Source organism: Rhinatrema bivittatum, chromosome 7 (genome assembly GCF_901001135.1).
Source record: "Rhinatrema bivittatum chromosome 7, aRhiBiv1.1, whole genome shotgun sequence".
Lineage (NCBI taxonomy): Eukaryota > Metazoa > Chordata > Amphibia > Gymnophiona > Rhinatrematidae > Rhinatrema > Rhinatrema bivittatum.
Genome location: NC_042621.1, coordinates 309,639,989 through 309,652,870, shown reverse-complemented (window position 1 = coordinate 309,652,870; position 12,882 = coordinate 309,639,989). Strand labels below are relative to the sequence as shown.

General features: G+C 42.6%; 1 protein-coding gene across 1 annotated transcript in view; it reads left to right on the top strand.

The window, feature by feature from the left end:
* Window positions 1-12,882, top strand: part of LOC115096248 (deleted in malignant brain tumors 1 protein-like) — a 223,263-nt gene that overhangs the window by 71,993 nt on the left and 138,388 nt on the right. The window contains exon 10 of the mRNA XM_029610757.1: window positions 10,128-10,436. Coding sequence (XP_029466617.1) covers window positions 10,128-10,436 — 309 coding nt within the window. The remainder of the gene's footprint in view (window positions 1-10,127; window positions 10,437-12,882) is intronic.

Genomic DNA, 12,882 nt, shown 5'->3' with positions numbered 1-12,882 from the left:
CTTCAGGTACAATGGATGATTTTAATGATAGGTTACAAATTTTTGCTAAAAGATCTGAAATTTCATTTTTGAGTTCCTTCAGAACCCTTTGGTGTACACCATCCGGTCCAGGTGATTTACTACTCTTCAGTATGTCAATCAGGCCTACCACATCTTCTAGGTTCACTGTGGTTTGGTTCAGTCCATCTGAATCATTACCCATGAAAACCTTCTCCAGTACGGGTACCTCCCCAAAATCCTCTTCAGTAAACACCGGAGCAAGGAAATCATTTAATCTTTCCGCAATGGCCTTATCTTCTTTAAGTGCCCCTTTAACCCCTCAATCATCTAACAGTCCAATTGACTCCCTCACAGGCTTTCTGCTTCGGATATATTTAAAAAAAAGTTTTTACTGTGAGTTTTTGCCTCTACGGCCAACTTCTTTTCAAATTCTCTCTTAGCCTGTCTTATCAATGTCTTACATTTAACTTGCCAATGTTTATGCTTTATCCTATTTTCTTCTGTTGGATCCTTCTTCCAATTTTTGAATGAAGATCTTTTGGCTAAAATAGCTTCTTTCACCTCCCCTTTTAACCATGCCGGTAATCGTTTTGCCTTCTTTCCAACTTTCTTAATATGTGGAATACATCTGGACTGTGCTTCTAGAATGGTATTTTTTAACAATGACCACGCCTCTTGGACATTTTTTACTATTGTAGCTGCTCCTTTCAGTTTTTTTCTAACAATTTTTCTCATTTTATCAAAGTTTCCCTTTTGAAAGTTTAGCACGAGAGCCTTGGATTTGCACACTGTTCCTTTTCCAGTCATTAAATCAAATTTGATCATATTATGATCACTATTGCCAAGCGGCCCCACCACCGTTGCCTCTCTCACCAAGTCCTGTGCTCCACTGAGAATTAGATCTAAAAATGCTCCCTCTCTCGTCGGTTCCTGAACCAATTGCTCCATAAAGCTATCATTTATTCCATCCAGGAACGTTATCTCTCTAGCGTGACCCGATGATACATTTACCCAGTCTATATTGGGGTAATTGAAGTCTCCCATTATTACTGCACTACCAATTTGGTTAGCTTCCCTAATTTCTCTTAGCATTTCACTGTCCATCTCACCATCTTGACCAGGTGGTCGGTAGTATACCCCTATCACTATAGTCTTCCCCGACACACAAGGGATTTCTACCCATAAAGATTCAATTTTGTATTTAGTCTCATGCAGGATGTTTATCCTGTTGGACTCTATGCCATCCCAGACATAAAGTGCCACACCTCCTCCCGAGTGCTCCTCTCTGTCATTGCGATATAATTTGTACCCCGGTATAGCAATGTCCCATTGGTTATCCTCTTTCCACCATGTCTCTGAGATGCCAATTAAATCTATGTCATCATTTACTGCTATACATTCTAATTCTCCCATCTTACTTCTTAGACTTCTGGCATTAGCATACAAACATTTCAAAGTTTGTTTTTTGTTTGTATTTTCATTCTGCTTTTTAATTGATAGGGATAAGCTAGAATTTTTTAGCTCAGGTGAGTTTTTAGTTACAGGCACTTGGACTACTTTTCTAATTATTGGAACCTCACTGTCGGGATGCTCTAATTCTAATGCATCATTAGTATTCTTTAAAGATACTTCTCTCCGAACCATGCGCTACTGGGCCACTGTCGGCTTTCCCCTTTGTTCTAGTTTAAAAGCTGCTCTATCTCCTTTTTAAAGGTTAGCGCCAGCAGTCTGGTTCCATCCTGATTAAGGTGCAGCCCATCCCTTCGGAAGAGACTCCCCCTTCCCCAAAAGGTTCCCCAATTCCTAACAAAACTGAATCCCTCTTCCTTGCACCATCGTCTCATCCACGCATTGAGACTCCGGAGCTCTGCCTGCCTCTGGTGACCTGCGCGTGGAACAGGGAGCATTTCAGAGAATGCTACCCTGGAGGTTCTGGATTTAAGCTTTCTACCTAAGAGCCTAAATTTGGCTTCCAGAACCTCCCTCCCACATTTTCCTATGTTGTTGGTGCCCACATGTACCACGACAGCTGGCTTCTCCCCAGCACTGTCTAAAATCCTATCTAGGTGACGTGTGAGGTCCGCCACCTTCGCAGCAGGTAGGCATGTTACCAGGCGATCCTCACGCCCACCAGCCACCCAGCTATCTACATTCCTAATAATCGAATCACCAACTATGACGGCCGACCTAACCCTTCCCTCCTGGGCAGTAGGCCTTGGGGAGATATCCTCAGTGCGAAAGGACAATGCATCACCTGGAGAGCAGGTCCTTGCTACAGGATCCTTTCCTGCTACACCTGGTTGGTGCTCTCCCATTATGAGACCTTCTTCCTCCAAGGCAGCACCAGGGCTGCCAGTCTGAAGTTGGGACTTGACTACTATGTCCCTGAAGGTCTCATCTATATACCTCTCTGTCTGCCTCAGCTCCTCCAGGTCTGCCACTCTAGCCTCCAGAGATCGGACTTGTTCTCTGAGAGCCAGGAGCTCTTTGCATCGCATGCACATGTACAACTTCTCACTGGTGGGTAAAAAATCATACATGTGACACTCGATGCAAAAGACTGGGAAGCCCCCCTCTTGCTGCTCGACTGCTGCCTTCATCTCAATTTTGATCAGTTCCTAGTTAAGTTTTAGGTTGCTATGGGAGTAGGAATGTGTCTAAGTTCCTTTAAATGTATTAGTGAATTCACTATATGTCTGGTAGTGGCCTACCAGGGTCTGATCGAATTCTCAATAAAGTTTTTGTTGATGCTTTTTTTTTTTTGTGAAAGTGGCACCTACCTATAAATTAAGGGATGGGCGAGGGTTGGGAAATACAAACAGTCTAACTTCAGTTAGTCAGCCTGAGTGACTCACTGCTCCCTTGATTAACAAATGTTAGTCCCTATTCAAACCCAATCACACTACCTCAACACCTTTCCAAGGTGAGTAACTGAGCTGAACTATTCAACTTTTTTACTTTGGTATACACTGCTCCTAGCTTATTTCTAGCTTCTGGCTACTTTTTGGGGTTTTTTGGGGGGGGGGGTGTTTGTGGTTTTTTTTTTTTTTTCAATACAAGCACTCAGTATTAAATACAAACATTCAACTCTTTAAAAGTCTGGAGAACACTCAGTTCTGCAGACTTTTTAAAAATAAACACATTACCTACTGCTACCTTATTGACTGACTAAAAATACAAACAGTCTAACTTGTTTATTCACTGCCTTTCTGACTATTAAAGGCACAAACACACTAAATAATATCCCCAAATAGTTAACTTTGGCACAATACTTTTAAAAAAGACAATGTCCCAAGCAAAAACCTACTGATTCCTTTCAGCCACCAGCAAGGTGATCCTCTCCTCTCAGTGTTCCCACTGGAATGTGGGTTACTGAGCTCTTTCCTTCTAATTTATAATGTGCTTCTAAGGTAAATTAGTGCAAAACAATCCCTTAGGAGATGTACACTTCAGTTAGATTTCCTGAGTGACTCTTCAGTTAGATTTCCTGGTAAATTAGTGCAAAACAATCCCTTAGGAGATGTACACTTCAGTTAGATTTCCTGAGTGACTCTTCAGTTAGATTTCCTGAGTGACTCACTGCTGTGCTGATTAACAAAGAATAGTACCTATTCACATCAAACACACAACCTTCACACTTAGTCAGCCTGAGTGACTCACTTCTCCCTTGATTAACAAATGTTGGTCCCTATTCAAACCCAATCACACTACCTCAACACCTTTCCAAGGTGAGTAACTGAGCTGAACTATTCAACTTTTTTACTTTGGTATACACTGCTCCTAGCTTATTTCTAGCTTCTGGCTACTTTTTTTTTTTTTCTCAATACAAGCACTCATTTAGTATTAAATACAAACACTCAACTCTTTAAAAGTCTGGAGAACACTCAGTTCTGCAGACTTTTTAAAAATAAACACACTACCTACTGCTACCTTATTGACTATTTAAAAATGCAAACAGTCTAACTTATTTATTCACTGCCTTTCTGACTATTAAAGGCACAAACACACAAACACACTAAATAATATCCCCAAATAGTTAACTTTGCCCTAATACTTTTAAAAAAGAAAATGTCCCAAGCAAAAACCTACTGATTCCTTTCAGCCACCAGCAAGGTGATCCTCTCCTCTCAGTATAGTCCCACTATAGATTGGCAGGCTCTGCAAATTGCCCACTGGGGGCCTCCTGACACCAACAATGTCTCACTCAGGTCTCCCCACCAGTACCAGTAGCCCAAACTCCAACCCCGGTCCTTCCGTGTCCTCCTCAATACAAGGCATTTGCAGAAATCTTCAGCAAAAGGCACATAAAAGCATTACCACCCTATAGGTCCTATAGACCTATAGGTCTTATGATTGTCTGATTGATCTGCTTCCAAGGAAGATATCTCCTAGAGGCATTGTTTATCCACTATCTGCTCCTAAATGATCCATCCAGTCTGCCCAGAAAGCTTCTAATGGTAATATCTACTGTGCCATGTAAGTCACCCTCAGATTTCTCTTAAGAACATAAGAACATAAGAAATTGCTATGCTGGGTCAGACCTGCCCGAATTCAATTCTTCCCGCTATTGTAATTATCGGACCTGGTTGGGGCCCCTCCCTGCAGTGGACCGATTGTACTCTATTACACAACGGACCTGATGGGGAACTGAGTACCACCATGTCCGCATTTTACATGTAGTCCCACTTTACAACGCTGAACTAAACTAATCGGATTGGATAAGTTCTTGGAGGAGAAGTCCATTACCTGCTATTAAGTTCATTTAGAGAATAGCCACTGCCATTAGCAATGGTTACATGGAATAGACTTAGTTTTTGGGTACTTGCCACGTTCTTATGGCCTGGATTGGCCACTGTTGGAAACAGGATGCTGGGCTTGATGGACCCTTGGTCTGACCCAGTATGGCATTTTCTTATGTTCTTATGTAACTGATTAACGCGGTCCCACCCACTGATCACTACGATCACCACTATCACCGTAATCAGAGTGTCTGCTCCATATCTCCTATCCACTTTGTATGTATATGTCCATATCAATAACCTATATACAAAGCTCTATTTTCTAGTCTTTATTTCAAGTCTGAACAGTGATCAACAATGCCGCCCACTAGTTACTGCTTCCCCCGTCTTAATTATTGGATTCAGTGGGTGGAATTGATAAAAAATAGAAAATGAAAATAAATCATGAAGATTCGCATAGAGGACGTATGTATGGGAGTTGAATAGTGGGAAGGTGTGGAGAAAGTACTGGTGATAATTTAGATTAAGTGTTTGCACCTGAGGTAACCTCGGTCTGGGAAGGACAGGGAGATATTAGCCCGCGGTAGCTTTAAAAACGGAATAGACAGAGGCGCTGGAGTCATGAACTGAGGGCGCCGTTCACTTGAAACACACAGTACAAAAGAGAAAAGTAAGTACTAAATACTTGAGAGGGGGTAGGAATTGCATTTACGTTGGAGGTTAGTTGTAAAGCATTGTGTTTGATTTTATGTGTTTAAGAAACGTTTTTAGACTGTGAACCCGGATCGGACACAGTAGATATTTCTCCCGCAGTTCCTGAAGCAGGCACGCGGTGCCGAAACATGGCCAGTGTCAGGCAGGCGAATCCGAACCCATAAGAAGTAATGAGGGCGGCAGCCTAGATAAGTATATGAGAAGAAAAATGAATTATTGGGTCAGATAAGCAGCCAGGGAGAAGGGATAATATTAGTAAAAGTGAAAAAAGAAAAAAAGAAAAGAAGATAACTGTGAATAATAAAGAGTAATACACGGGGCTAATACGAGGGATAACTAAAAAGTGGTTATCCTTTGATATAGCTTCTGTACAAAGAAAACCACCGAGCAGGGATTTCCCTTGAATCAGTGGATGTTGCAGAATAATTTTATAGAAGGAAAGAGGTTGGTTGGTGCATAGTGAATACTGGACAGAAAATAACCTCGAAAATAATGACCAGTATGACTACCTGGGACAACACATTGTCCTTCTCTGAAGCAAGACTGCAGGCACTTCTAGTAGCACCATCAATATTCACCACACAGGATGGACAGAAAAAAGATCAGTGGAACTCGGTGACAGCATCACAGAAAAGGCTTATATGAACAGAGTTACATGCAGGCACTTTAATTGAATATTGCCGGATACAAAGAATCCCACGAGGATTAAGAATACAAAAAGAACCAAGACTGTATGGGGAGGATCCTGAGTTTTTACAAAATTGGAATAAAATTCTCAATAAATGCTCATTGGATCTTATGATCCTAATAATAGAGAAAGCTCAAACAACAGCGGTTCAAATTAAAGAAGAAATAGAGAAAGCATTAGAAAAAATCCATCAAGCAGAACCAGAAGATAAGTACCAACAATCATTTAAGGAACTACAAGAACAAATGGATAAGTTCAGGGAGGAAATCAAACAATTTAAGTTAACGAAATTCCTTCAGGATGAAGGAGATTATAAAAAGGGCAATGTATATCTATGGATGTCTAATCAGAATCAAAAATACATTTTTTTTTTAGTTTTTTTTTTCTATACCGGCATTCGTGAGAGTGTCACATCATGCCGGTTTACAATAAGCAGGGGAGTGATGAAAGGTATAGAGAACAAAGTAAATAACATGTGTTGAACCAAAAAACAATTACAGTTACAATAAAACAGGGATAAGTACAACTTGGAGCGGAGAAGTGATATGAAAAAATTAAACATAATATATTAATCTAACTTTGACAAGGTACATTTACAAAGATTTGATGAGGTACATTAACAGGAGATTGTGGTAATTGCTAGGAATTGAACATGAAGCCTAAAGTAACTTTTGCTGGTTCATCAGATGATTCTTCGGAAGAAGAAGGAAGGTCGGGAAAACTTACTACTGAGAGACCTGGTGATGAGATTACAACTTAAACAGATCCTCATTTTTTAGACCACACCACGTCACGCAAAGACAACAAACGATTAAAAGAAAATCAGGGCAGTACACGACATCCGTACGGACGAACGAGACAAACCAGAAACAGATAGGAGTAATAGCTCAAGAGGGGGTTATCAATATATCATCTGTAACCCTAACGGAAGCCCAAATATCACTGTTAAATAAGGGCCTTTCTTTCATGCCAGTCAATAAATATACAGCCTTTGAAGGGGAAAAATTCCTACACAGATTTATTAGACAATATGGTTGAAGTTGTTTTTTGCAAATTCTGTCAGTCAGGTACATCATAAGGATAATCTGGCACCCGCTTCCACATGGGTACCTCTGGGACCTATAGACCCGGTAATCTACACGTTTGCAGAAGTAGTACGGAAGGAAAGTTTTAACAAGGTGATTAAACATCCGACACGAGTCCACAATTTAACACCTGCTGAGACACAGGCACTTAAGGAGATCCGGGACAACCAGCAAATTGTCATAAAACCGGCGGACAAAGGTGGCTCTGTAGTGGTACAGGATAGGACTCAGTATATACAGGATGTGGAACGCCAGCTCAATGACAGCACCTACTATCAAAGACTGGATGGAGATCCGACCAAAGAGATCAAAAAGGTGATTGATTCTACAGTTGAGCAAGCCCTGTGAGCAGGATGGATTACAGAAAGGGAAGCGCGCTTCCTAACAGTGAAACACCCAACGTGCCCGGTGTTTTACACAGTACCCAAAATCCACAAGTCATTGCATTCACCACCAGGGCGACCCATAGTGTCTTCAAAAGGGTCGCTTTTAGAACCTTTATCACGTTTTGTGGACCGCTCGTTGCATAAATTTATACCACAGATTCCGTCATACATACGAGACTCTGCACACCTTATGACAATTCTACAAGATCACCACCCAATTCTAGATTCAACATTGTTGGTTACTATAGATGTCACTGTTTTGTATACAAGCATCCCACAGGATGAAGCAATAGAAGTCATTACAGACACATTAACAACTGCACAGACACGTCAGAGGATCCCGAATGCTTTCATTAAAGAATTGGCCAGTATAGCTTTGCAAGAGAATTATTTCACTTTCTTGGGGAATTATTATAAGCAGATAAAGGGAACAGCAATGGGAGCCACTATGGCTCCCGATTTGGCCAATTTATATATGTCGGCTTTTGAGAGAAAGTGGATAGATAACAGCTCATACAACACACACATTCAATTATAGAAGAGATTTATTGATGATATATTCGTCATATGGCAAGGAGAAGAAGAAGAACTGAAGCTATTTATACAGTGGCTCAATGGATGTAACCCACATTTGAAGTTTACCAGCCAATACAGTAATCGAAGTATAGCATTTTTGGATATCCAAATCAGATTATCCCAAGAAGGTTTCAACTTTACAATTTTTCGTAAACCCACAGACAGGAATACACTCCTGCATTATTCATCATTTCACCCAAATTACCTAAGAGACAATCTATCAGTGGGTCAGTTCCTTCGATTGAGAAGATTATGTTCCACGACATCAGAGTTCAAGATTCAGGCGGAGGATATGAGAAACAGGTTTTTGCAGCGAGGCTATCCAGCTTCAATAGTGAGAAAAGCTTATAAAAGGGCGAGATGGGCAAATAGAGATCTGCTCCTAAAACTTAAAGTCGGTCAAACTAATGAGAGGCTAGTATGTGTATTACCGTACACACCGCAAACACAGATGTTGAAGAAGAGCATTTTAAAACATTGGCCAATCTTACAAATACACCCTAGTTTTCAAGAGAAACCCATGTTTGCCCTTACTAAAGCTAAAAACTTGAAGGACCTGGTGGTTCATTCCAATTTGTTACCAATCAGCACTATAGCAAATGACCAACAAGGAAGCCAAAAAATCTGTGGAAAATGTATTGCATGTGCTTATTTGCACGTTGGCACCGAATTGGATATCCCAGGACGAAGGACATTTTTCTTCAGGGATCAATACAGGTGTGACTCTACAAAGGTGGTATATGCTTTGTGGTGTCCCTGTAATAAGGTATACATAGGCAAAACTATGCGGAAGATCAAAAATAGGATACAGAACACATAAGTCGTTTAAGACATTTGATCGAAGGTGCACCATTAACTGACCACTGGCAAGAAATGGGACATTTACCAGAAGAGTTCAAAGTGGCGGTGATTTTTCAAATACAAGATCATCCACGAGGGGGATGACATGAATTTGAAACTGATACAAATGGAGCAAAAATGTATCTATACGTGGGAGACTGTAGCTCCCAAAGGGTTGAACCGAGAAATTGATTGGTCAGAATATCTGTAGGGAGAGAATAATTAAAATTAGAGAAGGGTTCTGGGGGTTGAAGACACATATCCCAGAAATATACACTAGCAGGAAAAAGAGATATTAGGGGACAGTGGAGTATCAGTTAAAAATAATAATACCAGGGGAGACAACACCCCGGACATCGGGAGTACTGTGGTGTTCTGGAGACAATACACATTAAAGAGCGTATAGCGTTATTTTTAACTAATGGTGTAAAGAAAGAAATATGTAGTGGTATTCAATGAAGTGCAGTTTAGGATTAATTTTATTGTGCGATAAGAGCGGTCCAATCAAGAAATAGGTCCCACCCAGGGACTTGTATATACAGGAGGTGGGACTTGTTCTTATTTTATGATTATGGATGTCATAAGATGTAAATCCCTCTGGGCTATGGCAGAGAGTGGTAAATAAACCTCAACAAAGATAAAGATCCAGATGAGTCCCACTTCTCCTCTGTGATTCGCTGGAGAGTGGTTGCCTGGTTTGGAGGGCTGAATATTGTCACTCTGTGATGTGGTCAGTTGGACCCTGATCTATTTCTTTTTTGTTGAGTGCTTTAGGTGCAATTAGAATTTTGCTGGAAAAGTGCCTGATTAGATTTGAAAATGTCATCTAAGTCCATACTTTTCCTCCCCAGTCTACACACTGCCAGGATATACTCTCAATGTGGCTAAACATTTGCATATTCCACATGTTATTTCATATGCAGCTTTGGATGAAATTTTTAAGTAATAAATATGTTAAATACATTTTGGACTTAGAATAGAAAAGGGACAACTTGACAAAATCCTCAGCCTCTCAGATAAGGAGATTTTACAATTCCAGAAAAGTTTCACCACCACCTAAAGGTATTTACTAATATTGAGTTTCTTTTTGTCCTTTCAGCATCTGATCTGGAGCTCCGACTCTCTGATGGGAAGAATAAATGTCAAGGTCGTGTGGAGATTCTCCTTGATGGCACCTGGGTAACAGTTTGTGGCACTGGATGGGACCTGAGTGACGCCAGTGTTGTGTGCAGGCAGCTGGGCTGTGGAGCAGCTGCTGTTTCCGATGACTTTGGGCCAGGCAATGGAAGCATCCTTCTGGAGGAGTTCCAGTGTGCAGGAAATGAATCCTGGCTGTGGGAGTGTCCTCACCATAAGGGAGACTTTGCTTCCTGTGATCATGAGGACGATGCTGCTGTCACCTGCTCAGGTCTGTACTTCCCATCACTCGCAGATATGAAGAGAGAAGTTACTGGAGAGTTCTTCTATTACTGTAACTTCACACCCTGTAAATTCTCAAGCTCACTGCTTCTGTTCCCTGATGCAGCCATTTATAGGTAAAATGCTGGACATGTCGGACCATGTTGTTTGAAGAATATTCAGGTCATTCTTTTTAGAATATTTATTCGCTTTTATATTCTGCATCTTTCAAAATCATGTGCAGAGCGGATCACATAAGTAACGCTCAGAATTTATCAGCATACAAAAAATATATATTTAAAATAAGTTTTGACAATTTTTTTTAAAAGGATTAAGAAATTACACAAACTATATGGGTCAGGACGGAAGTTTTTCACTATAATGATTGTATTATGCACATATGGAAGTGATTGGTACCTGAGGTTACTGAAATCTTTTTCTCCTGTCTTTCTTTGCACTTTAATCAAGTGTTCACACTTGGACAGGTGGTTATAAAGTAGTACAGTGAAATACATTTGGTTTTGTGCTGTATTACTTGCTGCTTCAGTATTTTATTGGCATTTTGTATCCGGTCCCCCGTTTTGGTGTTTTATCCTAGACTAGGGGTACTATAGGTCCGGGTTCAGGTCCAGACGGGGAGGAAAACTTCTCTTCCGGGGCTCCTCACACTGTCTACTACAACTTCCACGCCACTCCCCTGATTGCTCCCCTAGAGACCATGCTGCGCTCTGCACGCTGCTCCACGGGCGGGGAAGCCGTGTTTCGACTCTCCTGCACAGGTCTGTGCAATCGTGGCTTCCCCGGTGGGGAGGGATCGTCGGGATCCACATCGGGGGCAGCGGCGAAGTCCTGCAGTGTGGGCAAATGGGCTACTGGGTAGGAGGCTCAGGCTAACCCATTCCCGATGAGCTAGATCGACAGCCATTTTGAAAACCTTCACGGAAGCTCAAGCTGAGGCGGCTGTGGGAGGGGATTTCCCACCAGATTTATCCCCAGCTCAATTGAGTCCTGAGGTCCCTCAGGACTCGCTGTCCAACCTTTCTGATGTCATTCCCGATTCCCCAAAGGGGGGGGGGGGGGGGGGGGTGAGGCAGGTCCAGCTATTTTCACTCCAGACTTTGTGCTGTTCATGCACAAAGCGTACCCTGCTAGTCAGTTACAGCAAAGTGGTGGGTCACCGCTCGGGCGCATAGAGGGGCCTACTAGGAAGATCCCTAAGTGGCTGGAGCTGTACGGGCCTCTCAGGGTCCAAAATATACGGGGCCCCTCATGGGAGACTTGTGCCCTAGTCGGGGCATCTTGGAGCTCGGCGGACATCCTGACCCTTCCTCGGTCCCTCTGCCCCTTTCTGGGGTCGATCAGGATGAGGAACCTGAAAAGGCTTCACATCTGGAGGGAGACGACCTGAAGATCATTCACCTGTTTCAGAAGGAGGAGTTAGACCCTCCTAACAGTGCTAGGAATTGCTCTCCCTCTGGATGTCTCAGAACAGGATTCGGTAGACCCGGTCCTGGCTGGTTTATGAAGTCCCGTCAAGACTTTCCTGTTCCATCATATGGTTCAGCAGTTAATGGTCCAGGAGTGGGATACTCTGGAGTCAGGCCTGAGAGTGGGCCGGGTAATGACAAACTTTACCCGTTGCCCGAGGAGATTGTAGAGTTTTGAAAGTTCCAGATGTGGATGCCTCTGTGTCGGCGGTCACCACTATTCTGGTAGTAGGTGCAGCAGCTCTTAAAGACCTCCAGGACAGGAAGCTCGAAGTTCATTTCGAAGGTATTCAAAGCCTCAGCCCTTGGCATTCGAGCTACCATCGGTAGCAGTTTTATGCTTTGGACAAGCTTGAGGTGGGTGCAACAGTTGCTGACTATCAGGGACCTACCGCCTCAGGACTCAGCACAGGCGGAGCACTTGGAGGCGACTCTCGCATATGGTGCGTTTATCTTATATGACCTCCTTCGTTCCTCCCCCAGGACGATGGTCTCCACCGTCTCAGCAAGGAGGCTCTTATGGTTAAGCAGCTGGTCGACTGATGTTTCCTACAAGGCCCAGGTTAGCTCTTTCCCTTTTATGGACAAGTTCCTTTTTGGTGAAGACTTGGAGCAGCTAATTACGTCTCTAGGCGACAATAAAATGCATAAGCTTCCGGAGGACAAACCTAAGGCATCTACAGGTTTCTCCCAACCCATTCTCGTTTTCTGGGGTAGAGAAGCTTCCAACAGAGCAAGGCTCCTGTTCCCGGGTCAGCGACAAGCCTCGGGGAGGTCTCAGTCCTGGTCTCATACCTTTCGCAGCCATAGAGCAACATGAGAAGGCTTAAGCCAAAATAACGTCCGACCAGTGGGTTCTAAACATCCTAGAACACAGCTACGCATTAGAATTTGCTTGGTCTTTCCGAGACCTGTTTCTGATCTCTCCTTGCGGATCCCCTTTGAAATGACAGATTGTTCAGCAGATCA